At 40.7% G+C, this 21,160-nt stretch overlaps 1 protein-coding gene across 3 annotated transcripts in view; it reads right to left on the bottom strand.

The window, feature by feature from the left end:
• ARHGEF6 (Rac/Cdc42 guanine nucleotide exchange factor 6) overlaps positions 1-21,160 on the bottom strand; it is a 101,730-nt gene that overhangs the window by 45,462 nt on the left and 35,108 nt on the right. For all 3 annotated transcript variants that reach the window (XM_077889391.1, XM_077889390.1, XM_077889392.1), the window contains one exon: positions 11,390-11,460. In XM_077889391.1, the coding sequence (XP_077745517.1) occupies positions 11,390-11,460 (71 nt within the window). The remainder of the gene's footprint in view (positions 1-11,389; positions 11,461-21,160) is intronic.

Below are 21,160 nucleotides of genomic sequence, written 5' to 3'. Positions count from 1 at the left end.
TAGTACACTGGACCACCAAGAAAAGAATCTCTGAGCTTGTGGATAGATATATCGATAGAAGATTTTGAAACTGAAAAGCAAACAGAAAAAAAAAAGACAAAAAAAAAAAAGAAACAGAATACCTACAAACTGTGGTATAACATATGTTTAATCAGAATGCCAAAAGAGGAAGAAGGGGAGAAAAGGACAGAATACTTGAAACAACAATGATAGAATTTTTCCAAATTAATGTCAAACACTAAATGACAGTTCCAGGAAGCTCAGAGAAAATTGGCAGGATGAATGCCAAAGACAAACCCACCTACACATAATCATATTCAAAGTACAGAAAAGGCAAAGATAAAGAAAAAAATCCTAAAAGAAGCCAGAGGGAAATAAAAATCCAGCTTACCTATAGAGGGGCTAAGATAAGAATTATATCCAACGTATTCTCAGAAACCATGTAAGAAGAGGGCAGTGGAGAGAAATATTTAAAGTGTTGAGAAAAAAACATCCCACTAACCTAGAATTCTGTACCCTGTGAAATTTTCTTTTAAAACTCAAGGAAAAATAAAGGCTTTCTCAGACATACAAAGATTGAGGGAATTTGTTTCCAACAGAACTGCCTTGGAAGAAATGTTTCAAAAAAGGTTCTTCAGAGAGGAGGAAAATGCTATAGGTCAGAGACCCAGATCTACATAAGGAAAGAAAGTATGAGAGAAGAAATAAGTAATGATAAAATAAAAACTCTAAATTTTTGCACTATTAATTGATGTAACAGATATATGCTTATATGCTTGCATATAGATAAGCATATATGATTTAAAATTTATTTATTATTTTTATTTTTATTTTTTTAATTTATTTTTATTGGTGTTCATATTTATTATTTTTAAATTTAAATTCAATTTGCCAACATATACTATAACACCCAGTATGCTTATGTATAATTGAAATGAATGATAGCAAAGATACAAGGTATGGGAGAGAGGAATTAGGAATACTCTGTTATTATAAGGTACTCGCACTACCTGTGAAGTAATATACTACTATCTTTGGACTAGTTCTAAATATACATTGCAAACTCTAGGTCAACCACTGAAAAAAGTAAAAATTCTAGAAAGATAATACTACCAAAACTGACTCACAAAAGGAATAGAAAGTCTCAACAGGGATCCCTGGGTGGCGCAGCGGTTTGGCGCCCGCCTTTGGCCCAGGGCGCGATCCTGGAGACACAGGATAGCATCCCACGTCGGGGTCCTGGTGCATGGAGCCTGCTTCTCCCTCTGCCTGTGTCTCTGCCTCTCTCACTCTCTCTCTCTCTCTCTGTGACTATCATAAATAAATAAAAAATTTTTAAAAATTAAAAAAAAGATGGGATCCCTGGGTGGCGCAGTGGTTTAGCGCCTGCCTTTGGCCCAGGGCGCGATCCTGGAGACCCGGGATCGAATCCCACGTCAGGCTCCCGGTGCATGGAGCCTGCTTCTCCCTCTGCCTGTGTCTCTGCCTTTCTCTCTCTCTCTCTGTGACTATCATAAATAAATAAAAATTAAAAAAAATTAAAAAAAAGAAAGTCTCAACAGCTATAACAAATAAAGACATTGATTAAGCATTCAAAACAATTCCCATAAGTTAAAGCCTAGGATGAGATGGCTTTTCTGGTTGATGCTACCAAAAGTTGAAAGAATTTATATAAATCCTTCACAAATTCTTAAAATCTTGGAAAAGAAGAGAGTAGAAGGTATACTTCCCAATTCCAAAACATACTACAAAGCTACAATAACAAGATAGTTTAGTACTGGTATAGGATAGATATATAGATCAGTGGAGTAGAATTGAGAGTCCAAAAATAAACCTATAGTCAACTGATTTTTGACAAATGTACCAAGACCATACAGTAGGGAAAAAACAGTCTTTTCAACACATGGTGCAGGGACCACTGGATGGCTATATGCAAAAGAATGTGCACTTCAACTTTATAATATATACAAAAATTAACTTAAAATGGACTCAAGACTTAAAACTATCAAACTCTTAGAAGAGAATAGAGGAGGAAATCTTCATGACTTTGGATTTGACACCAAAATCACAAGCAACAAGAGAAAAAGTACATAAATTGGAATTCATAAAATTAAAAACTTTTGTGTGTCAGAGGACATTATCAGGAAAGTGAAAGACAAGCCACAGGATGGGAGAAATATTTCCAAGTCATATATCTGAAAAGGGTCTAGTATCCAGAATATATAAAAAACTCTAACAACTGAACAGTAAAAATAATTACTTGAAAGTCGGCTAAGGCTTTGAATAGCCATAGTTTTACATTATGACCCAGCAGTTCAATTCCTAGAGAAATGAAAACAAATGTCCACACAAAAATCTGCAAGTGAATCTTCATAGAGCATTATATTTTTAAGATTTATTTATTTGAGAGTGAGAGAGAACACAAGCAGGGAAGAGGGGCAGAGAGAGAGGGAGAAGCAGATCTCCACTGAGTAGGGAGCCTGACTCAGTGCTTGATCTCAGGATCCCAGAATCATGACCCAAGCCAAAGGCAGGTGCTCAACTGAGCCACCCAGGTGCCCCATTCACAGAGCTATATTAGTAACAACCAAAAAGTGGATATAATTCAAAGGTCCATAAACTGATGAATAGATAAACATAACCTAGTGTATCTATACAATGGAATGTTAGCCATAAAAAGAAAGAAGTAGGGGATCCCTGGGTGGCACAGCGGTTTGGCGCCTGCCTTTGGCCCAGGGCGCGATCCTGGAGACCCGGGATCGAATCCCACATCAGGCTCCCGGTGCATGGAGCCTGCTTCTCCCTCTGCCTATGTCTCTGCCTCTCTCTCTTTCTCTCTCTGTAACTATCATAAATAAATAAAAAAAAAATTAAAAAAAAAAAGAAAGAAAGAAGTACTGGTAAATTCTACAACATGAACGAACCATGAAAATAATATGCTAAGTGAAAGAAGCCAGACACAAAGGAACAAATATTGTATGATTCAGTTTATACATGTCCAGAATAGTCAAAATCCATAGAGACAGAAAGTAGATTAGTGCTTGTCAAGGTCTGGAGGAAGTGATTGCTAATAGGTACAGGGTTTCCTTTTAAAATTTTTTCACTTAAATTCAATTTAGTTAACATATACTGTATTATAACTTCAGAGGTAGAATTTAGGGATTCATCAGTTGCATATAACACCCAGTGCTCAGGGGCACCTGGGTGGCTAAGTGGTTGAGTGTCTACCTCTGACTCAGGTTGTGTTCCCAGGGTCCTGGGATTGAGTCCTGTATTGGGCTCCTCACAGGCAGCCTGCTTCTCCCTCTGCTTATGTCTCTGCCTCTCTCTCTGTGTGTGTCTTTCATGAATAAATAAATAAAATAAAATCTTAAAAAAAACACTCAGTGCTCATTCCATCAAGTGCCCTCCTTAATGCCCATCACCCAGTTACCCTATCCCCCCCGTCAACCCTCAGTTTGCTTCCTAGAGTTAAGAATTTCTTTTTTTTTAGAGTTAAGAATTTCTTACAGTTTGTCTCCCTCGCTGATTTCATCTTATTTTACTTTCCCCTATCTTCCCTAATGTTCATCGGTTTTGTTTCTTAAGTCCCACATATGAATGAAATTATTTGGTGTTTGTCTTTCTTTGACTGACTTACTTTACTTAGCATAATGCCCTCTAGTTCTACCCATGTCATTGCAAATGGCAATATTTATTTCATTCTTTTTGATGGCTGAGTAATATTCCATTGTGTATATATACCATGTCTTCTTTGCCCACTCATCTGTCAATGGACACATGGGCTCTTTCTATAGCTCAGCTATTGTGGACATTGCTGCTATGGGTACAGGGTTTATAACTGGAGTGATGAGGTGATGAAAATATTGTAAAATCAGACTGGTGATTGTCACATAACTGTTAACTTATTAAAAATCAGTAAATTATACAGCTTAAAATGGTGAGTTTTGTGGTATGTAAATTATATGTCAATGAAGCCATTTTAAAAAGTCAAAGCACACATTTTGCATCTGCTAATAGAAATTCTTTCTGGTTTTTCTCTTAGACTCCAAGTCCTTATCCAGGAGAGTGTCCTTCCAAACTCAAATTTGTCCATCATAGAGCTCTCTGCCCAGCTGGGCCACTGTTCAAAGCATGCAGTACCCCAGCTCCTCAACTACATGCATGCTCAGCACTAATATTCATTTTATATTCTTAGAAATGGAGAGAACTGCACCAGAATTCAGCAGTATCATCTTTTATTAAGGAAGAGGTAAAACATATATATGCATACTGCTTTATTAACAATATTTATTTTTCTATAGAATTTGTATTGAGGGAGGGGAAAAAGGATGGTGGCAAGCCTTCCTGCTCATGTTCAGGAAGGAATGAAGTCATCTCATCATCTCCTTTTGTTCACATTTCTCTAAAAAGACTGTGTCTGGAAATGAGACATCCCACATCCTCACCTTCCTCTCAAGCGCTGTTGCCTATAACTGCCACCCTACCCAAATTGCAATGTCTGTTGAAAACAAGAAAAAATAAATAAAAAATCAAACTAGATCCAGTCATTCATTGTCTGAAGGGAATTTTTAAATTAGAAAAGTCAGTCATATTTACATTAAAAATGTGATTTTTAAAACGATGCTGCTTTAATCCGACCTCCCTCTCACCACTGAAACAGCTTTATTATTTCATCTTCCTTTCAAATGCTATCATCTGGGGCTTCTTTTAAAGATATCACTAAGATTTTGCAAAAAGAGAGAGAGAGAGAGAGAGAGAAGAAAAGAAGAAGAAATCACTAAGATTTTGCAAGAAAGGTGCTAACTGTCCTGCTCCAGTGGGTATATTTGTGAGGTGAGGCAGGACACCTTGTAGGAGTTCCATTCCTGTTGGACCCACTAGCTTGGGACACACAGAACACAAAGGTAACAAAGGCAAGGAGACACCTCCTGCTGCTTCTCAATGAGTCCTGGAGAGCTACACCAAAAATCGTTTTAACTCATATCACTATAAGTTTTGAGTATGGCTGAATGCTAACTTTACAAAACTAAATTGACAAAGGTGGTCAATGAATCCTTCATTAAATAATGCAAAAAAAAAATTGAACGGTAAGGTATTAGATAGTCCTGCCCTTGCTGTGGTCTGATTAGTAGAAACAATCTTCTGGGTGGATGCTTGGGATTCTTTCCCAAATTCATCTGGACTTTCATTGCTTTCCTCAATCTCAAAAGACCAACTGATGAACTTCTGATACTGGTTCTTTATTTTGCAGGCCACAGGGCATCTACTGTAAAAGGATAAAAAGGGAAGCAGACAGAGAAGGCTATGTGTTCCCAAACAGAAGGCCTCAGATGGCAAGGGGTTTGGCAAGCCAACCAACTTCAGAGCAGTACAGTTTGATCGAGATGAAATCCATTCAAACTGCTAAAATAGACTGCATCCAGACATTGCTTTTGCCTCCCTGACTGTCTCCACAAGGGTAACTGAGTATCCTTTTGCTCCATTAACCTTTGACTAAATTCAGAATAAGACAGATGGGGAGAAGCCATAGAAAAAGATGTGGAGGCCTTTTGTACCTCTATCCTGGGCTATTGATTCTCCAGTAAAATGTATTTCCCACATTTCCTGGGAAGGCTTTAGAGTGAGTTCATTTTTATAACTCTTTCTTCCAAAGGGAAGGAGTCACAGAGTATGAAGGAATTATTTTAAGAGGTGAAAATGCATAAACACAAAAGGCTGAAAATAGAGGAAGGTCCAATGATCACAGAGGATTATAATGGCCTCAGGAAACCTCAAAGCAAAGATGTCATATTATAGGAATTCTGAGATAATTATGATGCCCGTAAGAATGAGCTCATGTTGATAAAGTCCTATGGGACCTAAAAAAGCGACCTATTCCTGTATTTATGTCATATTTGACTTATATGCCAGTAGAGCCTCCTTGCTTACATTCAAATGCAGTGACTGATTTCACACCTCCAGGTCCCTGGCTTTCATGCAACAAGCAGCACTATCTCCCTATTGACAGACTATGCAAATGCTGTCACCACCTTAACCTCCAGCCTTCAGATGGAAGAGAAACAGCTGACCTCTGAACAACACAGGTTTGAACTGCACAGGTCCACTTATACACGAATTCTTTTCAATAAATGCAGTACAGGACTGTAAATGTATTTTTTCTTCCTTATGATTTTCTTAATAACATTTCCTTTTCTCCATCTTACCTTATTGTATGAATGCAGCATATGACACATATAACATGCAAAATATGTATTCATCAACTCTTCATGTTATCGGTGAAGCTTCCAGTAAATAGCAAGGTCTCAGTAAAGTTCTTGGGAGTCGAAGGTTATACATGGATTTTTTGACTATGCAGGGGGTCAGCGACCCTAACCTCCGAGTTGTTCAAAGGTCAACTGTATACGGATGAGTAAGACAGGAAATGGGTAGGTAAAAAAAAAAAGTACAGGGATACGGAGAAGGAATAAATGGATGGATGGATAAAATAGTTTAGGTCGGTATATTAAAAAAGGGAAGGTGCGGGTACCTGGGTGGCTCAGTGGTTGAGCATTTGCCTTTGGCTCAGGTCATGATCCCAGGGTCCTAGGATTGAGTCCCGCATCGGGCTGCCTGTGGGGAGCCTCCTTCTCCCTCTGCCTATGTCTCTGCCTCTCTCTCTGTGTCTCTCATGAATAAATAAAATCTTTAAAAAAATTAAAAAGGGAAAGTGCACAGTGGATTTTTAGGACAGTGAAAATACTCTGTATGATAACATAATGATGGATGATATATGCCATTATACATTTGCCCGAACCCAAAGAACATACAAGACCAAGAGTGAGCCCTAATGTAAACTATGGACTTTGGATGATCATGATGTGAAAGTGTAGATTCTTCAGTTGTCACAAATACACTACTCTGGTGAGAGATGCTGGTGGTGGGTGAGGCTGTGCATGTGTGTGGTTGTGGGTGGTATATGAGAACTCTCTGTACCTTCCACTCAATTTTGCTGCAAACCCCAAACTGCACTATAAAATAAAGTATTAAAAAGAGGGGGGTAAGGAGTTGATAAGCACTAGAAAGATAGAGAAAATTCAGGGTGGGAGCAAGTGGGCAGATAGAGGAGTAAGAGAGAAAATAGAGTAAGCAGAAAGCAGGCAGTAAGGGCAGATATTACAGGAGGTTTCCTGGGATTTTTGTGATGTCACATGCCACACACTCTCCACCTTTCCTACTGAGTGTAGGCTCTTTAAGACATACCCTTTAGGCATCTGCCACAAGTAACAGTGAAGTAGAAGAAAACTAGAAAAAAAAATAATGCTGGCCATTACAGATTGAATTTTCCTGTTCGGATGTAGGGAGACACCATCTCTCCCTCTGCAGATGGATGCTAGCATGCAGAACTGAATATTCGGATCACTGCATATGGCAGCACAAAGGACAGCATTCTTCCCGTGTGCCACACTGGTTGCAGTGAATAAAGCACTGCACCTTCTCAGGGGCATTCTGATGGGTGAAGAAGAGAGTTCTATCCACTCTGTGACCTGAGGGGAGGGACTGCAGGCTCGCACATTCCTGCCTGGTCGGATGTGCCTGTATAGTCCCACTGCCCCAATTCCCTTCCAGCTGTTCTCTGCTTATCTAGGTCTGGACATGACTGAGTCTCGTCTTCCACTGAACCTTTTTTTTGCTGGGTTCTCCAACTTCAGTTTAGTGAGCTTCAGAATCACCTGTGGGGGGTGGTAGGGGTGAGGAAGGGGCTGCAGGTTTCCTGAGCTCTGTGGCCAGAGATTCTCAGGTAGAGTAAGTCAGGTGTGGGGCCCACAACCTGCACGTTTAACAAGCTCCCCGGGGGCTTCTGATGCACAAGACCTCAAGCACAGTGTAAGGAACCCATCTTAGGACACTTTTATAATGTGACATCTCTGCCACATGCCTTATACTATCACATCTGCCCCGCCTTCCCAGTGAGGCCATGGGTGCTAAGAGCTAAGTGTCACAACGCAAATTAAGCCTGATAACAAAGCCACTTGGATTCCTTTCTCTGTTCTTTATTTTTTCAGTTTTACTGAGGTACAACTGACCAATAAGAAGTATATATATTGGAGGTATATAACTTGATATTTTGATAGAAGTACACCTTGCAAAATGATCACCACAGTCACTCATTAAAAACCCTCCTCTCACAACATTACCATTTTCCTTTCTTGTTCCAATTGTTGCTGTTGTTCTTTATTTTTAAATACCTCCTAGCACATAAAATCGAGTTACATTTCAAATCAGATGTGCTACCCAAATTGCATCAAAGCCTGAGTAGGGCAGGAATCAGAAGATGATCCCTTGGAAACTTGAAAAGGGGGACACGATATCTACAGATTTGCAAATCCAAGAGGTCTCCTGCCCATGTTTTTAGGATGTGATGGTTAATTTTACATGTCATTTTACATGTCAACCTCACTGGGTCACAAGGTACCTGGCTTAAACGTTATTTCTGGGTGTGTCTGTAAGGGCATTTCCAGGTAACATGAGCCCTTGAATTGGTAGAGTTATTAAAGCAGACTGCCCACCCCCAATGTGAGTGGGCATCACCCAATCTGTTGAGGGCCCGAATAGAACAAAAAGGGAGAGGGAAGGAGAATCATTGTCTCTGCCTGACTTCTTGAGCTGAAACATCAGTCTTCTCCTACCCTCAGACTAGAACTTACACCATTGGCTCTCCTGGTTCTCAGGCCTTTGGACAATTTAATTTCTAGGAATCTACTCTATAGATCTTCATATACTTTGCCAACGTCCTATGATAAGATCTTCACTGCAGAACTGTTTATATAGCAGCAGGGAACTAGAAGCAATGCACATGAACTCCAATAGGAACTGGGAGATATAAACTGCAGGACATCCAGAATTTGTGTATAAGTATATATATGGTTTACATAGGCCCATAAGAATCACAGAGGTTAATGTGCCTTGGATAATCCCAACGGCATTTTAAATCGGTAGAATCATTTATGTATATACCACCTTTTCTTTATCCATTCACCCATCAGTGCACACTTGGGCTGCTTCCACACCCTGGCTATTGTAAATAATGCTGCTATAAATATAAGGGTGCATGTATCCCTTTGAATTAGTGTTTTTTGTATTCTTTGGGTAAATAACCAGTAGTGTGGTTTTGGATCATAAAGTAGTTCTATTTTTAACTTTTTCAGATACACACACACACACACACAAACACAGGAATATTAGCCACAAAAAAAGAATAAAATCTTTTCATTTGCAACAACATGGACAGAGCTGGAGAGTAATTATGCTAAGTTAAATACGTCAGTCAGAGAAAGACAAGTACCATCTAATTTCACTCCTATGTGAAACTGAAGAAATAAAACAAATGAGGAAAGTAAAAAAAGAGAGAGAGAGAGGCAAGCCAAGAAACAGACTTGACCACAGAGAACAAACTGAGGCTTCCCCGGGCGGGGCAGGGAGAGGATGGGTGAAACAGATGATTGGGCTTAAGGAGGGCACTTGTGATGAGCAGCAGCTGATGTACAGAAGTGTTGAATCACTAAATTGTACACCTGAAACTAATAGCACACCGTATGTTAACTCACTGGAATTTAAATAAAAACTAAAATAAATAAATAAATTGGTAGAATCCACAGAAGCAGAGACAACTCCAAAGCAGCTCGATGGTATACTCTAAATCCACAGGGAAAAGAAGCTATGGTAGCATTTTCATCCCTCATTTGACTGCATCTTTTCTTTAAAAATTAAGTCACTTGTGGAGGGGCACCTGGGTAGCTCCATCATTTAAGGGTCTGATTCTTGATTTTGGCCTAAGTCATGATCTCAGGGTCATGGGATCAAGCTCTGTGTCGGGCTCTATGCTTACTGGGAAATTTACTTCTCTCTCTCCCTCTGCCCCTCCCCCCACTTGTGCAAATGGGTATGTGTGTGCATGCTCTCTCTCTCTAAAATAATGAATAAATCTTTTAAAAAAATTAAATCACTGAGGTAGGGTGCCTGGGTGGCTCAGTTAAGTGTCACACTCTTGGTTTGGGCTCAGGTCATGATCTTAGGGTTGTGAGATGGAGTCCCTGTTGGGCCCTGCACTCAGTGCAGAATCCGCTTGAAATTCTCTCCCTCGCCCTCTCCCACCCCCTCTACCCCTCCCTCCCCTGGCCTGTGCATGCTCTCTCTCTCTCTCTCTCAAATAGATGATAGATAGATGATAGATAGATAGATAGATAGATAGATAGATAGATAGATAGATAGATAATAGATGATAGATAGATAGATAGATAGATAGATAATGTCTTAAAAATTAAATGACTGGGGTCACCTGGAGGCTAAAGAAATGATCATGAGGAAGGGAGAAGGGAGCCCAGCTCTGTTGGGTAATAGATTTTAACCCAATGTAAGAGGAAAATAGTGTAAATGTAAGAAGAAAAATAGTGACAAAATTGTCCCCTATGATTATTTTCCATGTCACCTATGAAGCTACTTTCTGAGTTTTCATGCCAACTATCGTCCCGCCCATGTCATCATTATGGAGCAAATTCACTGAAGAGTGCAAATCTGTTTTCTGAAACGCAATGTATAGAGATGTTTAAAAACTATCCATGCACAAAATGAAAGGAGTATGCAGTCCAAATGCACATCCAATATTGGGGGGAAAGTGACACTATTTCAGCTGAGGTGGAGGATGATGACAAAGCTATCAGACAGGAAAACTTAGAGGTTATGATGACTTGACCTTTTCATTAGTGACTGGGCTAAGTCTGGAAAGTAGATACGAAAGAAAGCAGAGAGAAGATTGAGAATAATATGATTTTTTTTTCAAATGAGAAGTTATTTTGAATATTGCATATGCCCTATTTATAGCTAATAGATTTTGACATATCTGTGTTCAAGCCAGAGCCATTTAATTCCTTGCTTTTTGCCAAAGGGCAGTCTTCCCTTCAGGCTCTCCTCGAACACAAGGTTGATCATATTTCAGAGGACATCATAATGGATTGGTTGATTCTAAAATAAAATCACAGTATGCAATCACTTAAAACTTACTGCTTAGAGTAACTTGGGAATTCACCTTCTAAATATTTGGTAAAGCTATATCTACTGCTGAATTTCCCCATGATGCCTACCTATGGACCAATTTCTCTTTCGGCACTGTTTAATAGGCCTTGCTCAGAATCACTGTACCATCTTTGAATTTTTCAGTATGGTGAATCTAAAACTTCTAGACATCTGTAAGAGGCCTACAAGCAGAAGAGCTTTACTGTAGCACAGCTGACATGAGACCTTTGCAATACTTTACCCAGTCTCCCATAAGTGTTACTCGACACATCAGTGGCTCAGCCACTGAAAAGTTTCCACAGTCAAGAAACTTTTTTGTTATGATCTGAACACTCACCACAGTATAATAGTTCTTGGTAAGTGGAGTTGTTTCAAATCCTTTGACAGCCTTGGGGGAGAGAGGTCTCTCTGTGAAAGACATGTAAATTATGTTAATGTCATAGAAATCTAAGAGGAACATTTTATTACACAGGTCAACTCACATACAGTAGATATTGTTAAATAGAATGATCAATGGAAATGTACATTCCTCAATAAGTGAAACTATAATTTTGCTAAACTCTAGATAGATCTTCTTGTTCAGGCCCCCTCAATTTCTAAGGAGGTAAGGCCTAGCTAATGAATGGCAGGCCCAGGGTAAGAACTTCACTCCATTCAGGCTTGTTTCTTTACTCCAGTCTTGTCTCTCCCCTCAACTTAATCAAAACAGATACGTAAAGCCAACACTAACCAAATATATATATATATTTGTAACTCATAAGTTACTATATAAGTATAATATAGATAATAGCAACCATCCTTTCTTGGGGCCCTCTACTGTGCCAAAAATAAAATAATCAGAATCTCTAACACATTAAAAACTAGCAGAAAGGGATGCCTGGGTGGCTCAGTGGTTGAAGGTCTGCTTTTGGCTCAGGGCATGATCCCAGAGTCTTGGGATCGAGTCCTGCATTGGGCTTCCTGCATGGAGCCTGCTTTTCCCTCTGCCTGTGTCTCTGCTTCTCTCTCTCTCTCTCTGTGACTCTCATGAATAAATAAATAAAATCTTAAAAAAAACTGGCAGAAAATTCTTCTTTCTTTTATGCATCATTTTAACATCATGACATTGAGTGATAAAATGCTTTCTTTTACAAAGTTAATCTTAGCTATTAAACTCACGATTAAGAGATATCATAACACATTCTTTCTTTTATTAAAAGATTGTATTTATTCATGAGAGACACAGAGACAGAGAAAGAGGCAGAGACACAGGCAGAAGGAGAAGCAGTCTCCATGCAGGGAGCCCAGTGCAGGACCGGATCCTGGGTCTCCAGGATCACGCCCTAGGCTGAAGGCGGAGCTAAACCGCTGGGCCACCCAGGCTGCCCCACATTCTTTCTTTAAAAAAAAAAACACAGAAGATAAATACAAGATGGTGATGATAAATGTTTAACAGTGTCACTAATACTATCTTTCCTATCCTCATTTTTTCCTTTGCTTCATTTTGTTTTATATTCCATTTTTACCTTGCTATATTATATGGTACTTTAAACTCGTTATGAAGTATGGTAGAGTATATATGAATAACTAAATGTAACATATCATCACGCTTGATTTTTCTTTTTAAAAAATGTTTTATGGGCAGCCCGGGTGGCTCAGTGGTTTAGCGCCTGCCTTCAGCCCAGGGTGTGATCCTGGAGACCCGGGATCAAGTCCCACGTCGGGCTCCCTGCATGGGGCCTACTTCTTCCTCTGCCTGTGTCTGTGCCTCTCTCTCTGTGTGTGTCTCTCATGAACAAACAAATAAAAATCATTTAAGAAAATGTTTTCTAGGGATCCCTGGGTGGCTCAGTGGTTTGGCGCCTGCCTTTGACCCAGGGCATGATCCTGGAGTCCTGGGATCAAGTCCCACATCGGGCTCCCTGCATGGACCCTGCTTCTCCCTCTGCCTGTGTCTGTCTCTCTCTCTCTCTCTCTCTCTCTCTCTCTCCCTCTCCCTCCCCTCTCCCTCTCTATGTCTATCATGAATAAATAAATAAAATATTTTTAAAAAATGTTTTCTAGTTCTAAACATATTACATTCTTATCCTAAAAATGAAAATTATAGAAAAGAAAATAAAAACCAATGATTAGCCATCACTCAGAGCTAACCATCATCAGAGTAACATTATAAAGCATATCTTCTTTTTTTAAAAAAACATTTTATTTATTTATTCATGAAAGACAGAGAGAGAGGCAGGGACATACCCAGAGGGAGAAGCAGGCTCCTCTGCAGGGAGCCTGAAGCAAGACTCGATCCCCAGACCTGGGATCATGCCCTGAGCCAAAGGCAGATGTTCAACCGCTGAGCCACCCAGGCGTCTCTATAAAGCATGTCTTCCCACTCTTTTTATATATGTATTTGTGAAGACACACACACACACACACACACACACACACACAGGGATCTTTCTTACTTTACTTACAGTTTTGTAATTCTCCTAATAATGTTTTTTTTTAATGTTTTTGTGTAATCTCTATCCGCAATGAGAGGCTCAATGTCAAGATCCCAAGATAAATAAATAAATAAATAAATAAATAAATAAATAAATAAATAAATAAATAAAATAAAAAAATAAAGATCCCAAGATCAAGAGTCACATGTTCTATCAACTGAGCCAGCCAGGTACGCTTCTAATTCTCCTATCATAACATTATTTTATGAATATTTTGTCATCTAATCTTGACTTTTAATTATTACATTAAAAATATCCTTTATATTTATTTGGAACTTAATAGCTTTTAAGACATTTTATTTGATCCTCACAACAGCCCTGTCAGGCAGAGGTGATCTCATTTTGCAGAAGAGGTCACTAAGGTTCAGAGAGATGAAGTCAGTTGTCTAATGGCATGTATCTAGGAAATGGCAAAGCCAAGATTGAAGCCCAGATGTGCCTTGAGAAGAGCCTGCATTCCTAACCCTTATGATGTCCAGAGATAAAGCTACTGAAGGGTTCAGTTGATGGCATTGGTAGTGATTCCTACTGGAGTTCAGAGGGACCATCAGTTTGAGCTGGGATGGTCAGAGAAGACTTAGCTGGGGAAGGGCCACTTGATCCAGTCCTGGAGAGTGGTAAGAATTCAAACTGGGAGAGAAAACTGTAGAGAATTTTCTAGGTAGAGAAGATTCCAGAAGAACAGCTACAGAAATGGCAATGTTAAGGGAGGACTGTTCCTGTGACAGTGAATCATCTAGCTGGACCATGCTGGGTAGAGTGAAAATAAGGCCAAAAGGCAGAAACCTGAGCCAATTCTGCCACTTGCAAGTGATGACAAGTGAGGCATAGCCAGTTTCGGGGAGCTTTGAGCTATTTCAAGATCCTCCTGGATCTACCTGGTGACTTCACAAGGCCTTACTTATTGGGAAAAACTGAACAATGTACAGCAACCTTGCCTATACTTGAGATTGTAAGTGGCAGAGCCAGGACTTGAACCAAGTACTGTACAGCCAAGTGTGGTATACTTTCCAGTATATCATGGTGTTGTACACTCACATATCTTCTAAGTTGACAGTTACCCAATTCTTTTCATTTTTGATTAGGCAAGTTTTCTACAATGTACCCTTAATGGTTCTACTTAGAACTCACAGTTGCTTTGTGCAATGAAAATACAAGCCAGTCTTGATAAAAATTAAACTTTCTAGAGATACCAGTAAGATGTGGTCACCTTTCAAAAGCCAGGCTGAAAAGGAGGGTAAACAGTAATGGAGAGCCTGCCAAGAAACAGAAGAGAGCAGGAAAGGCCACTGGAATGGGTAATTGCAAATGAAACAAAATGTTAACTATGTAATGTAGAATGGAGAGACAAGAATTGAAAAGAAGGAAGTAGCTGATTTGGAGATTCCTGGGTGGCTGAAGGTGATGCAAAGAAACAGACGGCATTTTGGTAAGATCAATAAAATTATCAAACCTCTAGCGAGATTGACAGAAAAAAAAAAGAGAGAGAAGACACGAATTACCAATATCAGGAGCCAAACAGGGGATATCATAACAGCCCCTGGAGACAGCAAAAGGATGATAAAGCAATACTCTGTGCAACTCTACACATATAAGTTTGATAATTAGATGTGAAATGAACCAACTCTCTCCCGAAAACAAGAACTACCACAACTTACCCAGTAGGAAACGGACCATTTGAGTAGCCTTATAACTATTAGGGAAATAGAATTTCTAAATTTAAAACTCGTGAAAAAGAAATCTCCAGGCCTATATGGTTTTGCTGGAGAATGCTATCAAATGTTTCAGGAAGAGGCAATACCAATTCTTTATAGTCCCTTAGAGAAAATGAAAGGAGGGATAGCCGTCAAACTCGTTTTATGAAGTCACTATTACCCCAGCCCCGAAGCCAGACAAAGAGAGTCTTAAAAAAGAAAACTGCAGACCAACAGCCCTCATGAATATAGATGCACAAGATTTTAACAAAATATTAGCAAATAAAGTTCAGCAATATTTTTTAAGCACCATAGACCATGGAATTCATCCCAGGGATGCAAGGTTGGTTAAATATTCAAAAATCAATCAATGTGACCCACAACATTAATAGTCTAAAAAGAAACATCACAAGATAATATCAATCAGTGCAGAAAAAGCACTTGACAAAACTCAACACTCATTCAAGGGGTAAAAAACTCCCACCCCCACCAACCCCCAAAACAGGAATGAAGTGGAACTCCTTCAACTGAATAAAGAGCATCTACCAAAAACCCACAGCTAGCATTTACATAAATGGTGCGAGATGGGAGGCTGAGCGCACACCCCCTGAGATCAGGAACAAGGCAAGGTGGCCTCTCTCACCACTCTTACTCAATTCAATTCAATCACTGACATCAATCAGTGTCATGAAGAATTCAGATGGGTTATCTGGCATAACAGAACTTAAACAATAGCAGTATCACACAGATGCAGCCCTCAGAAGCCCTCCTAATCCTGATGTAAACATCCCTTTCCAATTTTTTAAAAAGATTTTATTTAGAAGAGACAGAGAGAGAGGCAGAGACATAGGCAGAGGGAGAAGCAGGCTCCCTGTGGGGTGCCTGATGAGGGACTCAATCCCAGGACCCTGGGATCACACCCTGAGCTGAAGGCAGATGCTCAACCACTGAGCCACCCAGGTGCCCTGATCCCTTTCCAATTAACCTCCAGTTCCTTCCCCTCCCTTGCCACTGTACAGAGTCCTATTGCCTGTGATGGTGACTGGACAAAAAGAAATCCAGTGACAACTAGTTTCTCTGGATAGGAAACATCTATGTAGTGGGGGCAAGGAGGCCCCAAAATGCAGAATACAAAATCTCGAGCCAAAAAAAAAAAAAAAAAAAGAAAAAAAAGAAAAGGAAACATCTATGTGACATACCCAGGGGACTACAAAAGGAAATCTAAATATAAAGCTCAATCCTAGTTTTGGTTTACAATCAGTAGGATGAGCCATTTCTTAATCTGCCTTAATACAAATTTAATTAGAATGCTACCTAATCTCCTCATGTGATATCTATATTTTCTTGCTAATAAGTTTTAGAAGAAGGATTTAATGACCCTTTAACTGAACTGGTGGCAGAAAACAGAATTTGCTTAAAATATCTGTTCTGATCATACTTGCTTCAATACTTCCTCGACATGGAAATTTTGCCAGGAAAATTTTAACGCCAAGTCCTGACAGAACCCTTAGCTTTTTTCTAAGGAACAAAGACAAAAATGAAAAAGAGACATAATTGACCATGTTCCTGATGTATTGGCAGAAATTTGTCTAATGTATAAATAACACGTTAATTTATAGGTCACCAGTGATTTTTAAGTAAAGGACTGAAAATTGTAACAATGGCTAATTTTCTTATTTGTAACGTATCTGATTCAAACAGAGGAGCAAATGCCCTTAATGTAGCTTCTGTAGCTTATATAATGACTAATTTATTCATACATGTATTTTTCTTTTTTAAGATTTTATTTATTTATTCATGAGAGGCAAAGACATAAGCAGAAGGAGAAGCAGGCTCCCCACGGGGAGCCCGATGAGGGACTCCATCCCAGGACCCTGGGATAACGACCTGAACCAAAGGCAGACGCTCAACCTTTGAGCCACCCAGGCGCCCCTCATACATACATTTTTCATGAAATAAAATCTTTGAAAAATATTTTTGTTCAAATTAGGGTTTTTCTCATGTAACAAGAAATCGAGAGGTATGCAAGCAGGACTGAGAACAATGGCTTCATAATGTCACCACTTTCCAGATTCCATCATCCTTGGTGAGAGGCTTTTATCATCATACTCATGAAAATCTATTCTACCTTCAGCTTCAAGCTCATGTTGAAAGGAGTTTGAGGGTGCGAGTGCACGTGTGTGCGTGTGTGTGAGATATTCAAATATTCTATTTATTTTTTCAAATTTATTTATTTATTCAAGAGAGGAAGAGGGAGAGAGAGAGAGCACCAGCATGGGCAGAGGCAGAGGGAGAGGTAGAAGCAGGCTCCCCGCTGAGCAGGGAGCCCAACATGGGGCTCAATCCCAGGATCTGAAGATCATGACCTGAACCCAAGGCAGATGCTTCACTATCTGAGCCACCCAAGCACCCCTCAAATATTCTATTTCTTAACTTTCTACAGAAGTAGATTGGTAGTTCCACAAGTCCTCTGAAACCAGCCTCCGTCTGAACAGAGGGAAGAAGCTGCCCCCAGGGCTTTGGCCATAATTATCTTCTCGACAAAAGCTACAGTGGAATCTAAAACTTAAAATGCCACTCCCCTAGGGCATTTACCAGAGCACAAAGTGCTCTTGTGGATGACAGGCTCAAGGGAAGAAAACTGTGCACAGCACTCCCACGGCACAGCAATCTGCAGGGCGAGAGTTTGCACCGGCTAGGGTTGCTTGTTTTGTTTTTAAGACAATACAAAAGAATGGGTAATGTTGGCCTGAATGAACAGTATCCAGGCTACCTTGAATGAATTTGTCAGAATTACAGACTACTTGAGTGACCTCAGTGCTACATATGTGACCCAAGAGTAAGCAGAAAGAGATGACAGGAGGCCTTTAGTTTGATGCCTGATTTAACTTCTATAGATGACCCAAGAGGTTGTATAGCAATGGGGTTTAAAACTGAGTGGCCAATTTCATTTCTATGAGAGATGCATTTCATCTATGGATCACTTTTTTAAAGATTTTATTTATTTGAGGAGAGAGAGAGAGAGCACAGAGGGAGAGGGAGAAGCAGACTCCCTGCTGAGCAGGGAGCCTGATATGGGACTTGATCCCAGGACCCTGACATCACAACCTGAGCCAAAGGCAGACTCCCAACCGACTGAGCCACCCAGGGGCCCCTTTGAGTCATTTTTTTAACTCCTTAAAGATAAACCTTTCCTAAGCTTATATATCAGTATGAATTTCACGGACAGACATTAAAAATTGACAAGCATTTTCTAAGCCAAAGACAAAACAGCACACATAGAACTTAAAATGTCCCTCAGCAGCCTCCTCAATGGGTTTTGGCCTACTCCCTACTCTGTGAAGGTGCACAAGTTGGGATGGGAAAGAATTCAGGTCAACAAAGGCTCAACACCTCCTTCCCAACAACAGCTCATTCCATCAAGCTGATCTCCACCATCCCCCAGGCTCCCTTTGACTCAATCCTACCACAGATCCTCTGTGGCTTTTGTCCTGCCCCCACGCATTGCTACGACTTGGATCACCCTCCCCTCTCATCTGGGCCTATCCACAGACTACCTGTCTTTGAGGGCTTGGCTCAAGCCCTACCTCCTCCACAGAGCCTCTGACAACCTCTCCACCCACAGCGCACTCTTTCCGCTGTTGACCTGCTTTGCAGTTTATACTTTCTTGCCTCTCACCTTATATTGTCAGTTCTGTTTCATCACCAGCTTTTAGCTCTCCCTCAGACTCCAAATCTGGAAGGATAACTACCTGCTGCAAATCTTCACAACTATGACTCTCTGGCATCTCCACTCAACATGTCCAAAGCAACTCCTCATCTTCGGTCCTGACAACCCACCCAACACACACACTCACACATACCCTCCTCATCCCATCTTCTCTATTAATGGAGTTCAGTGCGTGTCAAACATTTCCTATATTTCCTGTGCCTAAAGCACTGTATGAGGTCCTATGGAGACAGAAAGTTGACAAGGACAAATAAATTCCCCTTGACCTGCATGTCCAGTGAGTCAGGCATCCCTCTTCTGCTCACCACTCTTCATAGCACCCTGCATTTAACTCTATCACTGAACTTCTCATGCTACATGGTAAGAGATCTGCGCCCCCCCACTAGACTATGAACATGTCTATATTTCTGTGCCTCACCAGAGTCCAGGACAGAGCCTGATGGTCCAGTTGTGGCAAAAAAAAAACCCTTTGCTGGCTGGCTAGGTACATGATACTACATGCCCTTAAAGAGCTCACCCTCAAGCTAAACCCCTAGATTTGGAGTTACCTTCACCTCTTCCCTTGTGCTCATAACAAATTGTCAGCGAATTTTCTTGATTGTATGTTGACAGTCTCCACCACATCCACCCACTTCTTCTTCCGCTCCACTGTCACAAAAGTGGCCCAGACCACTATCTGGCCTGCCTAGATCTCAGCAAGAGTCTCTACTGGCTTCCCCACATCCTCGTCAGTTATCCTCACCATTTCTCTGCCATCCAGCCTCTATACTACCACTAGAAAGAGCTTTCCAAACCACATGCTATCCCTTGCTTCTCACTGACACCCTTCTTCATGCAGCTCCAGCCAAGGCCCCACTTCTCTTTACTTACCTTCCCCCCAACCCAAATCACCCTACCACCTGTCAGTGCCTTGCCCTCCAAGTTCCATTCTTTAACTTACTAATGCCCTCTAACCTTCTAGTATATGTGCTGCGGAAGTGAGCAAGCCCTCTAATCTTCTACCTGCAGAAGCTTCTTTTCATCCTCCAAGACCCAATTTAAGTGCTCTCCCCTCACCGAGGTTTTTGTTAATAAAATAATTTCTTTACTGCTCCAACAGCATCTTATCTAGACTTAGAGCTCTGTCTGTGTTACTTACCTTGTGCTATCTTGTTACAGTTGGTTACATACACTCCTATCTTGACACTAGACTGAAACATCCTTAGAGGCTGGGTCCATGAGGACAGACTATTATAGCTCTACCACTACCCAGTATCTAACTGATGCTCAGTGAATGGGTTGAACAGAATGTAATGACCTGCCCCACAGTATTCATTCATCTTACAGATATTTACTAAGCCTAAACAAAACAAAAACATCTCTGTCCTCATGGCACTTACACTCTAATGGCAAGATACAGACAGTAAATGAAATAAATAAGCACACGTATATTATATTAGATGGGGAGAAGTGGTAAACCAAACAATAGAGCAGGGAAGGGGGACAGAGGCAATGGGGATAAGGTTGTTTTCTCAGGTGATCAGGAAAGGCACTACTGCAAAGCAGACAAGTAAGCAAAGACTTGAGGAGGCGAGGGGACCAGTCATGCAGATATCTGGGGACAGTGTCCCAAGCAGAGGGTCAGCAAGTGAGGCAGGTGCCCGTCTGGCACAGGCAACCAGGAGGCCCGTGTGGCTGAAGTGGAAGGAGTGAGGGGGAAAAAGGTCAGAGAGGATGTCAGAGGACCAATGGGAAGCCAAATCCTGGAGGATCTTGTAGACTACTTAGATGACCTTGGCTTTTACTCTTTTTGGGATGGGGAACCATTACTCAAGTTCCATTTAGAAAAAAAAATCACTCTGGCTACCGAGTTTAAATTACATTTCATTTAACTAGCAGACTTCCTGGGCCACACTGTACAGATCTATCTTTGACAGATGGGTGAAATGCTTCTAAGGATTACCTAAGTGCTCAAATCAGGGCCAGACCTTGCCATGTGAGTCCTTCACTGAGTTCCAAGCAAAAGAGAGTATAGGAGAAACCTGAAGAGAAGAGTCCAAAGCCCAGGACAACAGCCCAGGGCAGTCCCTAGTACAGCAGCCAGCCTGGGCTACAAGGCATCTCAGTAAGGGACACAATAATGAGGGCATGCTGTGTGTCCACTCCCTGTGCCCTCTCAACAATGCTTGGGATTCCCAGGCAAGGCAGCAAGTGCTGGGGCTTTTAATTTT

The sequence above is a fragment of the Canis aureus genome, chromosome X, assembly GCF_053574225.1.
Source record: "Canis aureus isolate CA01 chromosome X, VMU_Caureus_v.1.0, whole genome shotgun sequence".
Taxonomy (NCBI): Eukaryota; Metazoa; Chordata; class Mammalia; order Carnivora; family Canidae; genus Canis; species Canis aureus.
Note: the sequence above shows the minus strand (reverse complement) of the source record. Positions and strands in the feature narration are given on the sequence as shown.